This window comes from Pleurodeles waltl, chromosome 10 (assembly GCF_031143425.1).
Source record: "Pleurodeles waltl isolate 20211129_DDA chromosome 10, aPleWal1.hap1.20221129, whole genome shotgun sequence".
Lineage (NCBI taxonomy): Eukaryota > Metazoa > Chordata > Amphibia > Caudata > Salamandridae > Pleurodeles > Pleurodeles waltl.
Genome location: NC_090449.1, coordinates 46,767,297 through 46,789,773, shown reverse-complemented (window position 1 = coordinate 46,789,773; position 22,477 = coordinate 46,767,297). Strand labels below are relative to the sequence as shown.

General features: G+C 41.7%; 1 protein-coding gene across 1 annotated transcript in view; it reads right to left on the bottom strand.

Annotated features, from left to right (window-relative positions):
* Positions 1-16,189, bottom strand: part of LOC138262356 (extracellular calcium-sensing receptor-like) — a 36,115-nt gene extending 19,926 nt beyond the window's left edge. Inside the window, exons 1-4 of the mRNA XM_069212254.1 lie at positions 15,939-16,189; positions 14,813-14,867; positions 12,813-13,622; positions 3,970-4,197 (exon numbers count right to left, since the gene is read on the bottom strand). Coding sequence (XP_069068355.1) covers positions 3,970-4,197; positions 12,813-13,622; positions 14,813-14,867; positions 15,939-16,189 — 1,344 coding nt within the window. The remainder of the gene's footprint in view (positions 1-3,969; positions 4,198-12,812; positions 13,623-14,812; positions 14,868-15,938) is intronic.
* Between the last annotated feature and the right edge of the window lie 6,288 nt (positions 16,190-22,477).

Genomic DNA, 22,477 nt, shown 5'->3' with positions numbered 1-22,477 from the left:
CTCTAAATTTTCATCTCTTTCACTCACCTATGCTATCAGCAAGGTCCAGTTCAGTCCATCGCCATAGAAACGTTTTGCTTCTTTTCTATTCATGCTTTCCTCTTATTTCTTCAGCTTCTGTTCTGGCTATTCACTCCTCTTTCCCAACAATGCTCTGCTACGTCGTCTTCTCTTTTGCATATACACCAACCTTGGAGCCTCCTATTATCGCTTGTTTTGGCCTCTTGTTACTTTTGCATCATTAGCTAGTAAACATTCATCTATTTTTGTATTTTTTGTATATTTGGTTTATTTGCTTGATGTATTGCTGGAAAGCATGTGATACATAACCAACCAAGTGATAAAAAGGCAAAACAGAAAAATAAGGTAAAACCATTGATAATTTGGCTCAAATTAGTGTGTAAAAAAGGCAGATGCGTAATGACAGAGGTTGCACTTCCATGATTTCTAAATCACCTTCACAATTTAAGTGCAGTTATCTGATTCGGTAAAAACAAGCACCATGCCCACAAAGTTTAGGATGCCTGCCTATGCCTACAAATAACCGAGGAAGCCATCGCATTTGCTTGATTGGTGGCACTTACTGCTGTGGCTGTAATCTTTCATTTCTGGCTAAAATACATCGACAAATTGTATTCCGTGTCAGTATGTAGTAAATCGTGGGTATAGAGAATTGCAGAAATACATATCGTTACGGATAACAATTACAAGCATACCTTTGTTAGTGAAACCGTCAAATTTTCTGCTAAAAGTAGACTTATTTGTGGAAACACCCAGCAGATCCTACTTATAGCAGCTACATTTTCCTGTGTCTGAGAGTTTTTTTCTTAATGCTTTCACGGAAACAATTCTTTGCAGAAAAGCTTTCTCCCAGGTGAAGTCTGGCTACGTATACAGACTTTTCCTCTTACATGAGGTCTTTAGGTGTGGGTTTTGCACTATTTCACGTCCAAGTTCTAACATCTCTTTCACTTTGCTTTTTCATCTAGTATGGCTATAAAAACTTATGGTCTAACTCCCAAAAATGTTGGATAATAAATCCGATAAATTTGCAGTAAATGTCTGACATTATTGACATATTGACGGCATTCCGAGAGCACTCTGTCGAGACTGCAAAAATGTACTTTACTCAGATTACCGAGTTCTGTTTTCCTCCTACCTGAATTCATTCTTGCACACATAAAAGTGACAGGTATACAATTACGTATGCTAATTACTTTGATACTTTTTACATTTTTTTCCGTCATCACATGGAAATATTTTAACTTAAGGAGAAAACCCATTTTCCATGCTCCCACCAAATTTGTAAGTTGTTCCTTAACTAGTGCCATCATTGATACAGATATATGTCTGCTTTTGTCAGAAGCAAGTGTCTGACAAGATATAGGTGGCAATGTGCCTTAGAATTATTTGTCTATCCACTTGAACAGATATTTCACACGTAAAATTTAACCACAATGATGTCATAATATCGAGTGTGTGTTTGAATAAGTGGGTTGGAAGTTGGGTTACTGGTTGGCGAGGGTGAAACCCTACTCAGGATGAGAAAAAAGCAAACCCCAAATTAACTTGCGCTCAACCCTTTGGCAGCTTGGCACTAGTGCGAAAACTCAACACAAGTCTCAATCCCACACAAAATAAAAAAAATAGGGAAAAATGTAATTAAATATTTGACACAAAAGACCAAAAATCCAATCATTAGAACTGGAGACACGTAATTTTAAAGATTTAATTGAAGAGTGTACTGAGAAGCATAAAGCATAAGCTGTGAGTATCTAATTGCTTTGGACCAGGACAAAGTCACAGGTTCCGGCTGACTGGGATGGAGCATGGTATGGATACAGGGACCAAATTAGGATTTTTGAACAAAGCACCTTAAATCCAGTTTGGGAAGTGTTGCTTGGTCTTATGTTGAGGCTGCATCAGGTAGGGGCAGCTCTGATGCCAGACTGCAAGGTGATATGTTGCCCTGTATCAGTTCTTCTTGGACCACAGTTTGGGCTGGCAGAGCAACATCAGGACCACTTTGCAGGGTCCAGGACTGCGGTGGCATCTCTTGTGGGCAGATAGAGTCCAGGTGCTAGGTTGAAGTTTGTTGGAGACTTTTCTGTCCCTGAAGGTCTGATCAGAAGGCCAGCCAACTAGTCCTTTGAGTACCGCTGCTGGTCCTGGGTTCAAGATGCAAGTCCAGTCCTTCACCTAGACAGCAAGGCAACAGGTAGCTGGGTAACAAAGTAGGAGTTCTTCTTTCAGGGCAGCACGGAAGTTCCTCTGAGTTTCCAACAGGTCCAATGGTGTGATGAAGAGTTTAGTCTGAGGGTCCAATATTTATATCTGGTGCTTCTAGAGAGTTTCCTTTGGTATCCTTGATGTTACCTGCCTCCCCAGCTCTGGCTCCAAGCTGGCTATAGGAACAATGCAGTGGTGACAAGTTCTTTGGGTGACTGCAGGGTACAGCCTTGCAAGTGGGGCAGTGCTCAGTTCTGACACCCATTGTGCCAGTGTATGGCTGATCCAAGCACACTAAATCACTCTACTGTGTGGCTGTCCAACTGCCAACTACATCTGACACAGCACCAGACTGCAGTCACTAAATAGTTATGGGAGGACAATGCTAACTATCTAAAAGTGGCATTTTCAAAACTGAGACTTAAAATCCGACATTAACAGTAAAGAGGATTTTAATTGCAGTTTCTCAGACATCAAACATGAAGTATTTATCTGTTCCCAATCAAACATTAGCACTTAGTAAATGTAATATGGCAACTCAATGTTATGCAAAGGCAGAGGTAGGCCTCACAGCAGTGATAAATAAAGTTAAGACTTTTTCATAATGAGAAGATGTAAAACTTAAAAGTACATGTGCAACCTTTTAGATACACTGTACTCTGCCCTCTGGGCTGTGAAGGTCCTTCCCTAGAGGTGACTTACATGTATAAAAAAAGGAAGGCCGTTTAAAACTGCACACAGAGGCTTCAATTGTAGGCCTGGGACATGTTTAAAGGCTACTTAAGTAGATGGTATAATCAGTGCTGCAGACCCACTTCTAGCATTTAACATACTTGCCCTGGGTACATGTACTGCCACTTTACTAGGGATTTACAAGTAAATGTACAGATTGGATGCAAGCCAATCAAACCATATTTAAGGGAGAGTGCACAAGCACTTTAGCAATGATTAGCAATGGCAAAGAGTGCACAGTAATAAAAGTGAAAAATGGGTTCAAAATACAGGAGGGTGAAAGCAAAAAGTTTGTAGTTGTTCCTGTAGAACGGGCCAAGTCCATCACTTTTGGTGAGTGTAAATTCATGTTTTGGTAATAGTAAATGTCAATGTACACCCTGAGAGATGGTAATTGTTCATGTAACTCCAAATTTGGTGCACAAATAACTTTTTAAATTGGCAAGATCTGTACATTTATTCTCAACTGTACTATTGGTGATGATTCTTAACAGAATAGCAGGTGCCCTTTTTAACTGCATGTGAAGTTTGCAATGATCTATAGAACCTTGATTGTGGCAATAAATGAAGAATTTGATCTTTGTACATTCTCTTCTTTCTGGACTTACCCATGCTAATGTGCAACAGATCTCCCTAATGTCAAATTACCGATTTACCTGTATACCAGCTTGAAACCTCCAAGTCTAATATGGTCATCATCCCTACATATTGATTTCACTGGGGAAAATATATTAGTTTTCTGGCAAATCTGTGACAATTACTGAAACTTTTACACTTTGCAAACTTGTTTAAGAAGAACTCAAGAAAATTGGTCTATACAGAAAAAAACAAAAGAGAAAACAGAAAATAAATATAAAAATAGAGAAATAAATGTCAAGATTTTTGTGCTTTTTAACTTTCTCTGCTCATATTTTTATGAGGCATTTTATAAGCTCAGTCCTATGAAACTGAAATAAATTCACCACGTCACATTCAATTGTTTTACCGGTGGTAACTTCTAATTCTCACCTGGGGGTATTTTCCTCCCCAGTAAATAGCACTGTTATTGATGGTAAGTTTATATCCAGGTGGGCGATTGGCATTATAGGTGCCCACTTTCACAAACTGGCTGGTGTCTCTGGAGGTCATGTGCCAGTAGAGCAGATCCATCAATGGTGGTGAGTCTCCATTAGCGTCGAAGAACACCTCTTCCCCAGCAGAGTTTCTTATGCAGCTGTTCTTCACATAATGCAACATCTGAAGTGAGTAATATGAGAATGAAGAAAAATCTCCTGGGCTGTATGAGTCATTTTATGTCAAGGGTTGGTTGCCTGTCAATAAAGTATGGCAGGCCACTTATATATGTACCCAGTAAGACTGCTATGAATTTATAGGGACAATAATGAGATTAGCTTTTCTAACAGCATTGAAGTCAATGATGGTCAATTATGTAGGAAATTAGTGATACTCCAATAAGGAAGAGATTTCTGCAGAACTTCATAAAGGCAGCCCTTTTATTTACTTGCTGAAAATAAACATTTAGCTTTTGAGTGAAAACAGCTACTGCTTCACAGAAACATTTGCAAATGTGCTCTTTTGTAGTGCTTAGTATTCTTGGAAAAAGTAGTTAATTACACCAAAGCTGATATTCACTTACAAATGACTGTTATAGTTTTCTTTGATGTCTATTAGCCAAGTAATGAGCAATGAGTGGACTTGTGTTAAAATCAATAGAAAAGCTTGTGAAACACCAAAATCCAATATCTTGTACACCTACGCTCAAATCAATTTACTCCATAATTTATTATTTTTTTATGCTGGGGAATTCCTTCCTCAGCCAGGTGTAACATAAATCTTTCACAATTAACTAGACTTATTTACTGCACATCTTTTTAAAATTTTCACCCCAGGTTAAATTTTATCTGCCATATTGATCAGAATCAAATAACATTTTGGATGTGAAAATTGAGAGAAACGATGGGAGAATATGAACCACATTTACAGCAAATCATAACAATTTGTTAACTTTATTTGAGTTTTCTTCAAGAAATTTAAAACAAAATTTACCAATTAGTCAGCACATGAAAGTCATCAGAATAGTGAGCCATCATTATGATTTTGTACATCAAATGGATCTGGTGAATGACAGGTTTTATCAGAGGGGTTAGCGTATGTCTAAACAGGGTCAAGCAAACTTCAAGGTATCATCTATGTCCAGATCTGAGTTGCTGAAAACTATTTTGAAAAGTAAAAAAGGATAGTGTGTGTATCCATGTATTCCACTGAGAGCAATCAGATTAAAAGGAGAGTCTTTAAACAATGGCCTTTACTCCTGACTGAAAACAATTTCAAGGAGATTTTCGAAGAAAAGCATTGTTCACATATTTGAGAAGGAAAATCAAAAATAAGTTTTAAGTAGAAAGACGAGATGATTAAAACTCCCAGAAATCCCTGAGGACAAGAAATTAACAAGACCTACTAAAATCTGTGCACATTGCAATGTTTTTATAACAGGAAATGAAGCAAGTCATTTATACATAGGCAACAAAATAAAAAATCAGAGGGGTTTTACTTGGGATATTTCAAGGTCTAACTTGGTAAGGCTGAACAAAAAGTGAAAATTTGATTATATGGCCACTGGTGCAACATACATAGTACAAGTATAAGATATCTACAGTAGTATAACATTTTGCAGAGGTTGGGCTCCATATTAGTCAACTACATTTTCGAATACCAGCACTCAGCTGGAGATTGCAGTGAGAATGTTCATTGTCACCTACTAAAAAAAGGAAACCTATAGACTCAAACTCTGTCAACAATGCAACTTATGAGACTCAAAGATCAAGTGGAATTGGCCTGCTTTTGGTGAATAGTTCCATTTATGAAAAATGTATATGAGCTGCATAAATACTTGTTGTTACATAGCTATTATTATGTTTAGTTTTGCAAGTAACAGGATGATTGCAATAAGTATGATTCATTGTTTAGGGCAAATGATCCCCGCAAATTTTAGTGTCAGATTACCATTACCCGATATTCTGTTAAAGTTACTCAGGTTGTATTAAGTATACTTTAGAGTGGTTCAGCAGCCAGACAGTCATTTTAATCAGGTAGCTTGGCATTGTAGCCATTCCCTCAGTAACAGGGTAACTACATATTACCAGTAAACGTATGATAGGCATCATTTTTGTTAGCTTTAGGACTCAGAGCACTTTACCACTGCTACCCAGTGTTAAAGTGCTAATGTGCTAATGCTCTCTACCCTAATCATGGTAACATTGGCTTAACCCCAATTTACATATTTAATTTACCTATGAGTCCCTAGTAAAGTGCACTACATGTGCTAAGGGCATGTAAATTAAATGCTACTTGTGGGCCTGCAGCACTGGTTGTGCACTGGTTGTGCCACCCCCACAAGTAATCATCTAACCTTGTCTCAGGCCTGCCATTGCTGAGCCTGTGTGTGTAGTTTTACACTGCCATGTCGACCTGGCAAAAAAAACCTTTTGCCAGGCTCAAACCTTACATTTTTATATACATAGGTCACCCCTAAGGTAGGCCCTCGATAAACCAGAGAGCAGGGTTCAAGGTATTTAAAAATAACTTTTAAGTTTTACATGTCCCAAAGTCGTTTTTCACTACAGCACGGCCTGTTCCTCTCTTAGGATGACTTTGGAATTAACTTATTACATCTTATTAGTGTAATTTCCAATATGGAAGAGAAATGTTTGTCAAGTTTGGTGTCTCTGGACTTACAATTTAAAATCACAACTTATGAAAAAGCCAGATGTAAAATTTCAATGAAACTTTTAGAAAGTTGGTATTTTCTTACTTTAGCCATTTGGTGCCTATTGCCAGTGTCCAATATGTCTGGGGCGGGGTGATAGATGGGCCTCTGCGTTCATTCCCTCCGGGCAGCCACACACAAAGGGAGCTTAGGTGTGACTGATGGACCATCAACAACCCGAGAGGCTAACTTGGGCAGGATGGGAGGAAGGAGATGAAACCTACACCTAAACGGGCAGTGTCCTATCCCACACAAAGGGCTGCATACCCCCTGGGGCAGGAAGGGAGGTCCTGTGTTCACTTCAAAGACCTTTCTTTGAAGTCTTCCATACTTTAAAGGCACAACTGGGTATAAGTACTGGACCTCTGACACCACCAACTCAGTACACTTTTAGATCTGTGAATACTCTGCTATTAAGAAGGACTGCTGTGCTGCTACAAAGACTGTCACTCTGCTGAGCTACTACTCTGCTGGACTCCTGCTTTGATGAGCCTCTCACAACCGAAAGGATCCAGCTCACCCGTCCATGACATCTGGCCAACTCTTCGCTCTCACAGGTCACCACCTGCAATGCTTTCCTTGCTCCTGGCGAACTTCTTCCCTGCGAACGGGACTCTTGGCTCAATTCTTAAAAAGGTAAAATTTCAGCTGTACTTATCAGACTGTATCCAATCCATGCTTCACTGTGGTCAACCTAAACTTTTGGACTTAACCTGGTCTAGTGCAACCATTTGCTCATTGACTCTTGCGTTAAGCCTGACTTCTCTGTGCCAAGCTACCAGAGGGTGAGTACAGGTTAATGTATGGTGTGTATCTGACGTACCCTGACTAGGATTGCAGTTCCTGCTTGGACAGGGTGCATACCTCTGCCAATCAGCGACCCAAATTTGGGTATAGGACTCGTATTTGTCTAGTGCCATACAGTAACTTGGAGTACACTAATCATCCACATCCAAGATCATTTTTAATGTTTAATTTTCCCTGATTAGCATTTTTTATTTTTTTCTTAAAACTATGTCTGATTGTTGGTTCTACAACTGGAATCATGGAATTTGAGCTGGCTAACTTGAAAATCTACACAGTGGCTCCTCTTAAAGACTTTTGGAAGGAGATGGGAGTTCCTGCCAAGGATGCCATCAAGAAGGTGGAATTTCAAAAGGCATTGAAGACCTGGGCAGAAGACATCTCCAAGGAGAATGATAGATTGGGAGAGCCTGAATAAGGCTCTTCTGAGAACCCACCTGCAGCTGCTGATGGGAACCCATGAATTTGACACCCTGGAAAAGCAGGAAGCAGTGTTTCCTCTCAAGGCCTATCCCCAGAGGAGGTGAGGGAGAGCAGGGAGGAGAGAGAATTGAAGCTGCAGATGACCAAATTAAAGATGGAGGCGGAAAGGGACTTAGCAGAAAATATTTTTTTACTGGCTCTTGAACTGAGTGTGAAACTGGAATAAAGAACAGACAGGTAGATTGCTGCAGTCCTGATAGAGACAAAAGGGTTGTTATACCCAAAGATTTGGTGGCCATTTATATAGTGGGAGATTACATTGATAAGTCGTTTTCTGCTTATGAAGTTACACTGAGGGTTCACAAGGTTCCTTCAGAGCACCGGGGGTGTGGTCTGTAGAAACACATGCCTACTGTGGGGAGGGACACACTTCTAAAATTAGATGTTGGAGACCAAACTAAGTACACTTCCATGAAAACTATCATACATGCCAAATTTGAGCTGACCCCTAAGAAGTATTGTCAAAGATTCATTGACAGACAGAAGCTTCCCAACCAATCCTGAGTAGATCTTGATGATTACTCCACTAAGGCACTGAATGACTGGTAGAGGGGCAGCAAAGTTAATGGTTACGTTGGGTTGTACAAATTAATCATGAAAGAGCACATGCTCAGCACTTGTTTTACAGAGTTGCACCAGCACCTAGTTGACAGTAAGCTGACTGCCCCCAGGAAGCTTGCAGAGGAAGCGGTCCTCTGGGCTAGCACTAGAGGGTCCAAAAAGGTATCTGAGTGGTCACCTACAAAGGTGGTCAGGGTTCCCGACAGATGAAAGAGAGGGGAGAAAAAGTTAAAACAGGAAGTTCTCAAAATCCCCCAAAATAATTCTCAAGGGAAAAGTGGTAACCAGTTTCAGTCTGATCCTAAGAAAAGGGGTTCTTTGATCATAAGACAATAATCACATTCCGGCAAGTCATAGTCACTGACAATCACGAGAGCCACTCTGGTGGCTCAGATTCCTTTTGAGTAGGGGGATTTGGTCTAAAGTTCTCTGAAAGTTGCTTTGAGCCCTGCCAAGCTCAAGCACAGTCCCCTGATAGAGGTAGAGCTTAGCTCTCACTTGGAGATGCTGGGATTTCCAGTGTGGATCTGTATGATCACACGTTCCATGGGTCCCCGGTAAGGGAGTGAAGGGAGTCTGGAGGCTGGAACATAGGCCCACACAACTGCCAGCCCACACAGCTTGGGAAATCAGCCCCTGAAGTTCCCACAGTGAAGGTTGACAGGGTCCCTGCAGAGAAAGCCCCAAGCCAAATGAAAAAGACACTGCTGCCCTACATGAGCTCGCCAGCTGCCAGGTTGAAGGTGGGCCCAGCAGGGAAGAATTCTGCCAAGCTCAGTAAGAGTGTTACATTCTTGAGGGTTTGAGGCATCAGGCCTTAGCCCATGCAGCAGGTGAAACCTTTGGGGATCACCTAATCTACTGGTAGAATGATCTCCTTTATTGTGAGGCTATGGCTCTTGGTACTGGAGCAGGCTGTGAGCTGGTGGTCCCCCAGTGTTACAGGATATTCCTACTGGGTTTGGCTCACAATATACCCCTGGCATGACATTTGGGGCATGACAACACTAGGCTTGAAGACAGCGTCAGATGCATTCTGTAGGTCCTGTCCTATTCTTCCATACCATGGGGGAATCAGGGAAAGCACAAGGCTCTCATCACTCCCCTACCAGTTGTTGGCACCCCCTTTGAAAGGGCAGGCATTAACATAATTGGACTCTTGGCCCGCCCCATTTATGCTGCATTGTCATTGATATTTTGGTATATTTGATGTTTTAAACCTCAGTTTGAGATAAAGACCCACCTATGTAGGTACAGTGGAGTTTAGAAGCTGCATCAAATTTGCATGGTGCAAGCACCATCCTTTCATCCCGCTCTCAGAAAACATGAGAAATAACCAATTGGTTGCAGCTCCAACCTCACATTAAGATGGCGACCCTCCTTTCATCGGCTACCACATTAACTTCTGTCCCTTTGGTAAGACCATAATAGAAAAATGCTGAACACAGTGGTCCCCACGTTGTATACCAAAGAGTTTGGATGGACTCATTGAGCATATACATGCTTTTTAAACAATCATGTACAGATTATATATTAAGACTGCCATCTAAGTAAGGAGGGTTCTATGAACCATTAGAAACTCATAATACTGGCTGTAAAAAGTAATTTTGCATCTTTGAATATTTCTTGATAGTTGGTTAGATTTTTTTCAGATTAGCATGGCAACCTCTCTTTCATCACATTACAGATGACTTTTGTTCACTTTGGAGATAACGTAATAGGTATATATGAGAAAATGGCTAACATAGCGCTTTCTATTCTGAACATCAAGGGAATTGGATCGAGTCATGGAGCGTGCATACATCCTTGTGAGGAAATGCCATTTTTACAGGATCATCCTTAATTTTTGCCCCACTTTATTCAAGATTTGGGGGATCATTATGAGTTTGGAGGAAGAAAAGGCTGTCCGCCAAACTCCTGCAGTCTGGTTGCCGCCAGTGTGGCTCCCTTCCTGTGTGCCCCATTAGGAGTTTCCCACTGGGTCAGCAGGCGGAAACAATGTTTCTGCTCACTGGCCCAGTGGGAAACAGCCTACATCATTGACACCAGCTCATAATTGAGCCGGTGGCAATGATGCAGAGCAAAGCAGATGGAGAACAGTGCGACACGGCTGGCCATGGGGGCCCCTGCACTGCCTATGCTACCGCCATGTAAAAGCAGGCAGAGAGGGGGGTCATAATCCCAGGGCGGTGCTGCTGCCCTGGCGAATTACGACCACCAGCATTTCCAGTCCCTCCTGTGGAGGAACACTGGCAGTGCTGGCGGTCTTACCGTGGCTCAACTGCCACGGTCGTAATGTGGTGGTCAGACCAACGTCAAATCTGTAAGACCACTGCTTTGGCAGTGGTCAGACCGCCACCATGACCCTGGCGGTTTAAGGATCGCTAGGGTTGTGATGACCTCTTTAGTGCTAGTTGACTGACTCTGACCACTGGGATCCTTACATTCAGCGCCTAGTGTATATGCTCTGACCCCTAAAGTATAATTGCAATTGGCTAATGTCTGATTGTCATTTTTAACTTACCATATGTCCTTAGTATATGGTACTCCATGCACCCAGGGCTTAGAAGTTAAATGTTACTACTAGTGGATTTCAGCACACAATGTTTCATCATTAAAGTGACAATATAAAGCATGTCTTCAGGCTTGGCCCTGGCAGCCCGAATATGCAGTTTTATAAATACAAGTTCTACATGCCAAAATAAACCTTTTGCCAGGCCTTAACCTGTCTTTGTTTTACTTATAAGTCACCTCTAACGTAGACACTACATGCCCATAGGGCAGGGTGCAAGGCATTTACAATGTAGGACATGTGTATCTATGTTTTACATGTAGAGACAGTGAAAAATCTCCAAAGTTGTTTGTCACTGTGGCAAGGCTGACACTCCCATAGAAAATCACTAGATATATACTATCACATGTTATAATGTATAATTTCAGTTTGTGAATAGTTAAAACTATAGTGCAGGGACTCAAATGAATAGTAACTTAAAATCCAAATTGATAGTAAAGTCAGATTTGAAATGACTTTTTGTTTAAATGTCACTTTCAGAAAGTTGGCACTTGTCTGCCTACAGCCTCTAAATAGCTCTTTCAGAGATAATCCCCAGCTGTCGCTTGGCAGCCTGCTGGAAGATGTGATTTGCTCTCAGGAAAGGGACAAAAGGGCCTTGACTTGGAGTAGGTGTGACCTCTTCCTGACAGGATGGCATAAGGGATGAGGCTACCAACTCTAGAAGCTTAAAAAAGGAATCCCCTACCACAGGCAGGTGTACCCTACAACTAAGCCTGTCCTAGCCATTGTGTAAGTGGCCAAGGTGGCACCAAAGGCAGTGGGGGAAACCCAGTCCCAGAACTGGATTTGTGCAGAGAGATGCACTGTAGGATTGTTTAGTGCCAAACCAAAAGGATTTGATGTAAGGGTGGATAGGGTTGCCCATGAGAATTTTATTTCTACTGGTCAGGTAGTCTCTCCCACCCATGTGCCAGTGCCATGTACCCCAGGTACCTTTTTAAGAATACTGTTGGCCCTGTGAAAAACAGGAGGACTGCACCTGCTGATCCTAAAAACTGGAACTCAAAAGAAGGACTGAGGCTGCTTTGTTACCTGTAGAGAGAAACCCCAAGAGCATAACCTGCTCCTATTGTACCTAGGGCAGAGGAGTGGACTTCAAGGGCTAGTTAGCTAGTCTCATGTTAAGCTGCCGGACACAAACACTGCAAGAAGAGCATAGCAGACCAGTACCAAAGGAATTTTCTCTTGGTCCTGCTGGTGGCTTCTTGGAGATTGATTCCTAACTCCCTAAGTGATGACCAAAAGGTCCTGGACCCATTAGTGTTGTTAGAGTGTACTCTTTCCCTGCACTTAGAACATTTTCTGTACCTTTTCAATAAAAGAACCAGAAGCTACATGGGACCGGCACCAGACCCCAGCCACCGATGTTACATTGTCAGTCTGGTTTGCCCTGCTGAACGCAGCTTGAATCCCAGAAAAACATTTACGTCCTATTGTGATGTAGTTCAGTTGTGTAGGACTACATAAAATATTTCTGAAATGTGAATACTTTCGTATTAGAATTTGTCAATTCTATGAATCTGTGTCTTGAGATAAATGAGTGATTCTTTATTAACATGAAAGATTCCACTGATTTTCAAAACTGGAAAACCCACTACCAAAAAGCAAGATAAATTAGATCCATAGACAAAAAGCATATGCAAAATGTTTCAATGCACTTACCTGCCATGGGTGAAAATTCTGAGGATCTGCACATGAATTGTTGATGAAAGGACCTTCCTGTGGTTTGCAAGAAAGCAGATCATGCAGTGCTTGGGCTAGCAAATAAACAGCATTATACGCATAATATGGATGCCTAAAAGAATGCACCTCATAGAGTGAAGAATCAAGAAGTGTCACATTTTCTTTTCCAGTGCACATGCCTCTGCCATCAGTGGTGTTCAATCCACCTAGAAGTGTGCAGGTGAAGGCATACTCCCAGAAACTCTTTAAGAAGATGTCCCCAGTTATTTTTGATGGGTGGATACTGTAGAGGAATTTTTTCAGTCCTGGGATTTGCCCGCTATATCCTGATAAGCCTAGGGTTCCATTCATTGTTTCCCACAGATCTCTTTTAGACATTACAGTAGTGGAAAACCAACTTCCAATGCCAAGCCACACCTTGTCCGAAATCCCCTGCACAGTCACCTCCCTCAGGATGGGGATGATGTGAGCTGCAAAAGCGTAACATACTATGACCTTTGCTGATGATCTTCGAATCACTGTAACGATGTGGCTCAAGGATGACTGCGTTGGCAAAGTCTCTAAAAATTCAATGCAAATGTCTTTCTTTTCGGCCTCCTTCTTCAGATTCTGAATGCCTTGAATACCAAATTCATTGTTGGAGGCCAGAACTCCCACCCAAGTCCAGCCAAAGTGAAGTAACACCTCCACTACAGCACCTGGCTGGAAGGAAACACTAGTCACAGTCCGAAGAAAAGAGGGGAACAGACGTTTGTCACTCAGGGTAGCAAGTGATGCTGCAAAGCTGATCTGTTGAAGTGACAAAAATAACTTGTCGTTTTAATGGATCCTCAAGTATGTAGCATTTCTAAGAAGCTTTGGTTTTCAATTTTTAGATGCTCTGGTATTTATGTATTCCATAGAACTATATACCGTTTATCAAAATGAAATGTGACAAAAGGAATTTCTAAGAAGTGATGGCCAGAAGTAATATAAATTAAGGAGGAGGGACCAAAACGATAATGAAAAGAAATGCATTGATGAAGTAAGCATAAAGATAATGCAATGGTTAACGCTCAGAGCAACAAATGCCTCACTACTTCCACTTTGGCTGGAGAAGATGGATATGGAGAGGTCAAGAACAGAATTGTATTTAAAGCTGACACATAAACAACGTAAGGGACAACTGAACAATAGGAAGCTAGCATAGGATAAGTGGGTAATGACAAATGTGTAAATTAGCTGTAAGATGGGTAAGGAAGTGAGTATCATTACTGAGAAGAAATGAAGGAAAGAGAAAGTCCCACAAAGAACAGAATGTATTCTTTATCTATTATTGTACAACATGTATTTAGGTTTGCAATCCTAGCTTCTATTTCCCAAATGTTTTAATGTGAGCACTAAATGGTTTAAAAACATCATGTTTGTGAAGTCTTTTTAATATAATATTCAATCTTCTGGCCTTATCCTTTGGTCATGAATATCATTTAGTGTCTGGCACTATTGACAGAACAGGTGTTTGAAAAGTAGGGGTACTCTTTTTTTTTGTTATTGCTTTTTCTTTATTAAAAAGATGCACGGTAGGGTACAAAAAGAAAAAATAAACCAGTTAATTCTTGACAAACCAAAGAAGCATTGCCACAGTGTTCGAAACATTTAAGAATTAAAGTGCTGATATCATGTAAACATTTCCCCATTTCTTGCTACCGTCATACAACCAGTTACATTGTAGCTAACCAGTGAGTTAGTTGGGCCCAAACTTTTTTACCGCACTTCCTGCGGGCGCGCCCGTTAAGCTCATATAAGCCCATCTCCAAGTGGTACATCGAAAGAAGACACGCCAGACATTGCTTAAACGTGGGTGATTCCTGTTTCAACCAGTCTGAGGCGGTACAGCACTGAGTTACAGCCATGGCTAGAAACAGAAACCATTGAGATTGGCCTATGCACACCTCTACATCAATCCCTAATAGTACAAGTTGAGGTGTTAAGCCAATTACCTGCCGTGTAATCCTTGACAAGAACTTATCAATGTCAGTTAAGAACACTTGAAGCCTATTGCAACAAAAAAAACATGTGAACTAAATCAGCCCGTGCCATTGTTACGGGGGCAAAGAGTCCTCGTTGATTTTCCCCATCTGGATAGCCTATTGGGGGTACAATATTAATTAAATAATGTCTTATGATGCTGAGCTTGCAGCCTCGCAGAAAGCAAAAGCCATTGAGCCATGTCTAAGGAGGTTAAAACTGAGGCTTCCGACATTCCTATACTTCGCCCATTATCTCTATATATGTATCCCTAAATCAACTGGCATGAGGTCCAATAAGACGAATAAAGGTTCTGAATCAGCTAAGTTGTCAAGCACCTCCAAAACTAATTTTTTCTCCCTGAGTAAGCCATTCCTAGAAGACAACAGTAAAAAATCTTCAATTTGTAAGAACTTTAAAAAAATCTTTGCTGTCAAGAGAGAATTCGTCCTTCAAATCACTAAATGATTTTATTTGCCTGCCACTGTAAATGTCACCTATTTTCCGATCACCTCCTTGTACCCATTTAACACAGCCTTTATCCTTAAAAATTTCAGGAAGAATTAGCATATTCCGTATAGGCGCATAATAGCTGAGCTGCTCAATTCTAATTCTACATTTCATATGAGACCATACTGTAAATGCTGACCATATTATTTTAAGTTTACCTTTTTTTAAATAACTTAGTTCAACTATTCTCAAAAAGGCGGCGTTGGCTGTGCTACACCATATCATTATATATATGGTTGGACATAATTCCTCGCCGCTTTACTGCAATCGTCATGTATGATTAATAGCTGAATATATTGCAAAGCTGCAGCCCAGTAATACAGGTGAAAATTGGGGACTGTCCATCCCCCTTTTATCCTTGGAAGAGCCAAATATTTAAATACTCTGCGGGTTCTAGAGAAGGACCATATGAAGCTACTAGCGAGGTTTTCTATTCGTTTGAGCCAATCATTACTAAATTCTAGTGGAATGGTTCTGAAAAAGTACAAAACCCGGGAAAGGAAGAGCATTTTGATTAAACTACACCATCCTACAATCAAGAGGTACAAGTTGTTCATACGTTGTAATTCTTTTTTGGTTTTGGCTAACACTGGGGCGAGATTATTATCAACAATAGGATCAAGATTGGTTGTTAGCCTAACCCCCAAATAAGTCACTTGCTCAACTTTCCGCTTATCTTCAAGAGATACCCATTTGTTAACCATTATTTGGCACTTAGCCTTATTTAATAGATAACCCAAAACCTCACCAAACTTAGCCGTCAGTTTCTCTATTTCTGTTAAAGATGCCCTTGGGTCTGGTGATGCAATAGCAATATCAACGGCATAGGCCTCGGTCATTTCCATTGGAGCAATTAATTTGTTATCTAGCAGTCTTCTTATGAGTGGATCTATGAAAGAGTGAAAAGCAGAGGTGAACAAGAACACCTCTGCCTTGTGCCCCTTATAATATGAATAGGCTCAGAACCCACCCCGGCCATTTGTATTCGTGCAATGGGATTCGGATATAAACCCTGAATAGCCCTATTACATCTGGGGTCTATATTATAATTAAGGAGTACTGCCCATAAGTATGCCCAGTTCACCTGATCAAAGGCCTTCTCTGCATTCAATAAAATCAATGACATTGGAGTCCCTGTGGCCTGGGGTGCATCTAACATGGCAATGACCCATCTCACATGATCAGAGGTGCCCCGCCCAGGAATAAAACCATGTTGCCAAGGGGAAACCAGTTTGCGGATCACTAGGCTCAGTCTGGTAGCAAGAACCTTGGCATAGAGTTTAGCATCCCCATTAATTAAACAGCTCGGGTGATAAGGGCTTGGTAATAAGGGTTCTTTATCTTTTTTTTTAACTATAATATTAGCAGCCAGCCATGGTGCTGGAGCATGTAATCCATCCTGCACTGCCTTAAACAATATCAGAAATTCATTTCTCAGTTCGCTGCAAAACACCTTAAAAAACTCCAAGGGGATCATATCTGGGCCAGAGGCCCTATCACTAGGCAAAGAGTTCAATGCTACAATGATCTCCTCAGATGTAATGGGGGTTGCCTATTGACACCATTCATCCTCATGCAGCCTCCCTCCAAGAGTTGCGCCCAGATATTGATTAATTCTGTGTTCTTAGGCATGGGGATCCTGTGCCTCCTGTTGCTATAATGTAAAATAATATTCTTTGAATACTCTTAGCACTGCCGAGCTTCCCTTCACTATCTGTCCATCTTTATCCTTAACTGAACTAATAAAATCACAAGTCATCTTTTGTCTGGTTTTGTAAGCCAAAGTCCTGCCCACCTTCTCGCTTAATTCATAACATTCCTGCCTACGCGTCTGAGCCTTAATGACACCCCGCTCTAAGTAGAACTGGGAAAGGCTGGTCCTAACCACAGCAATTTGATTTAAAACTTCTTGCAAAGGAAGGTTATTCCTTGCCAACTCCACAATCTGTGATTCCAGCCTAACCAACTTGGCCTGGGCAGCGCTTATAAATTTGGAGCGCACTTTCTCTTTGCTTAAACTGTAACTTAAAGTCTCCCCCCGGATTCTTGCCTTTAAGGCATCCCAAACCACCCCAATTGGAGCAGACCCCCCAATTAACTTTAAAAAAAACTGGTATCCACTTTTTCATATGTGCAACATATGCCTGATCCAACAGTACCCCCAGTCAAATGACCAGCTCTTAGCATGCTGATCCTTACTTAATACCAAAATTTCTATCACCAAGGGGCTATGGTCAGACATAATTCTTGGGTATTTTTCAACCACTAACCCCTCACACAGTGAAGCTGACAATACAAAGTAGTCTAACCGAACAGACGTCCCATGTGGATAAGAGAAAAAAGTATACCCTGGATCAGGAGCCTTACACTGCTGCCAAGCATCTACCAGTCCATGACTCTGCACCAATGTACTGTACATGGTTCTGCCAAGGCATGCTGCTATCAACGTGTATATTCAAATCCCCACAGATTATAATCGGTAAGGCCCAAGCTGCAAGTTCTATATTGAAGAAGTCAATTACTTCCGGTTCATCAAAATGATATCTATAGATTGAACACAAAGTAAATCTGGATGTGCCAATAATACACTCCAGAATCACCCATTGACTCAATTTGTCCGCAGATCTCTTGACAACTTCTATCAATTTGGTTTGAGCAGCTACGCTACTGCTACGCCCTTCGTTGAAGTCCTTTGTGTTGAATGGGGCAAAAATTGATACTTAGAAAATCCCTACAAATGTTTTTTGGAGCCAATAATATGCGTCTCTTGCATGCAAATAATATCTGCCCTCAGTGTTTTTAAGCCTTCCGCTACAAAACACCTTTTTTTGCCGTCATTTAGCTCACTAATGTTTATCGTGGCAATTCGCAGATTGCTACCGTGACCCATTTAAATCTCTATTTACAAACACCTGAACCACTGCAGCTTCAATTATAAATGTACTAAATTCAAACCATTGGCTTACTGTGCATCTCCTCCTCCCTACCCTTCCTGACCTCCTCTATCCACCCCCTATAACACCCCCAGGCCTACACCCTTCCCAGTCCCTCCACCCACCCAAACCCTCCTCCTACTCCCACCAAATGAGACAACCAGACTGAAGGTCTGTAAGATGGATACCCCCTCCCCAAAGACGCAGGGGCCTCTTCTGATCCTAGAATCCTGATCCCCCAGAGCTACTTCATGTTAAACACCCAGGAAAAAGTGAAATATTGAAAAACATTAAAACAAATGCCAGCTACCGCTCTCATAATACATAAGCCTTGTAGTCCCGTGCACTTGGGCCCTTGGCTGACTAAGTCATAATCATCAAGTCAGGGTTTGCAAATACTCTTTAACCTTAACTTTTGAAGAGAAGACCCGTACTGTACCCTTATACACAGCTTTGAGACGGGCAGGATTCAGCAGATATGCTTCTACCCCTTTCTCTTGAAAAGGATTTATCATTTGCCTCAAACGCCTGTGCCGTTCCACAGTGGCATGACAATAGTCAGGTCGCAATCAATTTTTGAGTCAGGGTGGGCTTTCTCGAAAACCGCTTGCCGCAGCAAATAGTTACCAAAATAAACAATTACAGACTTCGGTCGTGACTGATTCGCCGTAGCCTCTTCTGCTTCCCTTTGTTTCTTCAGATGTAATGGAAACCGGTGGGCTCTTTGTATCTCCTTCACCCAGTCTGAGCTTTCTAACTCAGGAAAGGCACTTTTGAATAGTTTAACAATGTAAGCCCTTATATATTGGCATTCCGCTCCCGCTTGAATCCCCAAAATATGGAGATTATTGTGTTGTTGCCGACTTCCACTGAATGTCTATTAGCTGCGACTCATGCATGGCTGATTGCTGTGCCACTGCAACCACGTCAGTCTCTAATATACTAGTGCGAGTCTCTACTGTAGCGATGCGCTCTCCAATCTCTGAGCAAGTCTTTGCAATCTTACTTACTGAAACTTGCAGCTGCTTGCTGGCAACCCTGGCTTTTTTATTATCACTTTGTATCTGTTTATGTTGTAACATCATTGTTTGAAAAATGAGGTGCAGAGAAGGAGGTTCACAATTTCCTGCAATACCAGGGGCAGGATCCGCTGGCCCTTTAACCAGATTATCTGAGTTATCTTGAAGTTGCTGAGTAGCTGTATAATCACATGACATAGCTCTTGCCCCTCTTGCAGACTTTTTCTTTTTCCTCTTGTCCTTAGCTTTGTCCACATTCATTTTCACGAGGTTGGCTTTCTTATCTCCTTTCATGTATATTGTCTTTCCGCCCCGCCATGGAGGTCGGAGAGGCAGTGTAGCTACTATAAGACTCTGGCTCAGTTGACGTACTAGAGTCATCCACATCCCCAGATTAATCTGATAGTGAAAAAAATTATTCTGCCACCTCATTTTGTCCGGGTTCAGTATCCTTCACTGACCTATTATTGATAGTAGCTTCATGACTACTCCCATGACTTCTGAGGCCTTCACCTTCCTTCGAGTGAGCAAGCCGCACCCCACTGTTGAACCTCTCATCCTCTGTGCCCTGTGATAGTACTGTATTTTCATTTAAACTGAGTGTCAGAACATGTGGAGTGCAATTTTCTCTCTCCGCAATCACGGCTGGTGAGCCCTCAAGGTTAGAACCAACAACTGTGTTGCGTGATCCAGTCAAGATAGAGCCCTTTGGAGCTGCAGTCATATTATCACTAAAATCAATGATATCAGCACTGACCTGAGAGGGGTTGCTGTAGTTTGCAGGGTGTGCCAGCTCGAAATTAGAATTACCGCCTTCCAAAAATTCCTGTGACTGAGGCAAGGTTATAGAGATAGTTGGCCACCTCATGGCTGGGGGCAGTAGGTGCTTCATATGTTGAGGGCTTTTAAACATCTCGGGGATAGTTATCCCATCACTGTGGTGTGCGTTGTCCTTAGTTCCAGCCCCAGGCTTAGCGTCCACAGATTTAGCCAACCGTTTGTTGAAAAAAGTCTCCTGAGATTTGGGGACCGGCTTCTGTCCAGTATTGGATGCAGCCGCCAAGCACAGGGGCTGTCTCCTCTCACGCCACTCACTCGCAGAGGTACCAGGTTTTGCTCATGTTCTGAGGAGGTTCATAGGAGGCATCATATTTACATTCACTTGCTCCTGTCACTCCAAACGCCTGTCACGGATTTTGACGTACCCCTGGGGCCGATTTCACCATTGCGAGCCCCTTCATCTGCTGCCAGCGTGGCTGCAAACCGACAGGCCAACAGAGCTGAAGCAGCCCTGTGGACCGGCGTTGCCACACAGCTGGTAACCCACCACCACTATGCCAATCATATGGCTGCCTCTGAATCCCGCATTCCCTGGGGCGGACGAACCAACTTGACTGCCTGGGTCGTGAGAGGAGGAAGCTCCCTACAGCCGCTTACTCGAACGCGGCCACCATCTTGTCTCCAATATTTTCCATCAAAAGTAGGGGCATTCAGTGAATTACAAAAGAATCTGGGTATATAATTTAAGTTGCCTTGGAACAGTAAAGTTAAGAATAGAAGACAATAACATTCCCAAACCAATTTAGGCAACTTAAGACAAATCTAATGGGAAAAAAGACACAACAGGATTCAGATCAGAAGAGATGAACAGCACATATGGATACTTGAAGTTCTGTGTCAAAAACTCCAAGAAATGGCTAAGCACCAATTGTTTAGCTGGGTTCAATTTCAAACTTATCTAATTGGAGTGGAGGTCGGTTTAGGCAAGCAGGTCACACTAATCTTAGATTTTACCCTATGCCTTTATTACTTTTATGATTCTCAAAATATCTCCAGAAGGGCTTCATAGGATGATCAAGTTAGCAACGTCCCCTCAAAGTTGGATATGTCATCACTGAGGTCCCACCCAAGCCTTCATTTTTGACATCAAATGTTGGATTTCGCAGCCACTGAGTTTGCATCTCTGTGGAGTGAGACTTACGCCAGGTTTAGAGTATCTTTAGTGGTGTTTATTCAATCGGTTTGGCAAAAGACAATACTACCCCTGTTCCGAGGCTCCTCTGCCCACAAAATTTAGAGTTGTCCACAGGCCTTGAAGACAACTCTCTGCATTGTCAGATGGTATGGTCAACCATCAGCAAGTTGGACTTTGTTATTGGAAAAGAGAAAATAATGCTCCTTCACACCTTGAGAGTTTTCTCAAGGGAATGGGGTTAATGATAGTCTTTTCCTCATGTTGGCAGACAAGAAAAAAAACTTTATACCATTGTTGCAAATGGCCCTTTCTGCAGCATCAACCCAAACTTTTTACCTTTTACCCTCCAGTTTTTGCTGTATGTTTTTGTTGGACTTACCAACGCTGACCAGTGCTAAATTGCATGTGCTTCTCCCATACAACATGGTAACATTGGTGTATCCACTAGTAGTAGTAATTACTTTATTTTGTCGGTAACCATAAAAGCATACATAAATACTTGAGAAAAATGCATTAAAAAGACAATTCCCTATGGAATACACACCCAAACAGAATTGTAAAAAGCACCATCAACAAAATATACAATTTAGGACTATCTAGGACAAAATTTTAAGATGCATGTACAGGCAAATAAAAGCAGATACGCATTTAACAGGCAGTATAACTCAGATAGAACTTCAGCTACCCAAACCAGAATGACCAGACTCACAGTAGTTACCTAAGAGTGGCAATACTGTAGTAATTTCTTCCATGTATCGCATTGAAACACCCCAAAGGCTTCCGAGTGATGCATAACTTCTGATAAGCAACAAATGGGGACAATCTACCTCCAAGCCAAGACCTGACCAAGTGGTTCTTAAAAATCGGGGGTACTGTCATAGATGAGTAATATACAACTTAGTTTCGTGCCCCTATATCCACTAAGAACACAATCTATACAATCAATGCAGTGTCTGTTAGGGCATCCCTCTCCATCAATATATGCCATGCGTGCTCTAAGTATTTGGTTATTCCAAATATAATCACAGCCTTTGTTTCCTATGTAAGGATGATTTTCAGGGCCTCCCAATAATGTATAACACTTAAAAGCTTACAGACTGCAATTATCCATTTTCTGCGTGGCTGTGAATACTGTGGACAGGAAAATAACAAAATGATCTTCAGTTTCTTTTTCCAATGGGCAGAAATGGCAGAACATTG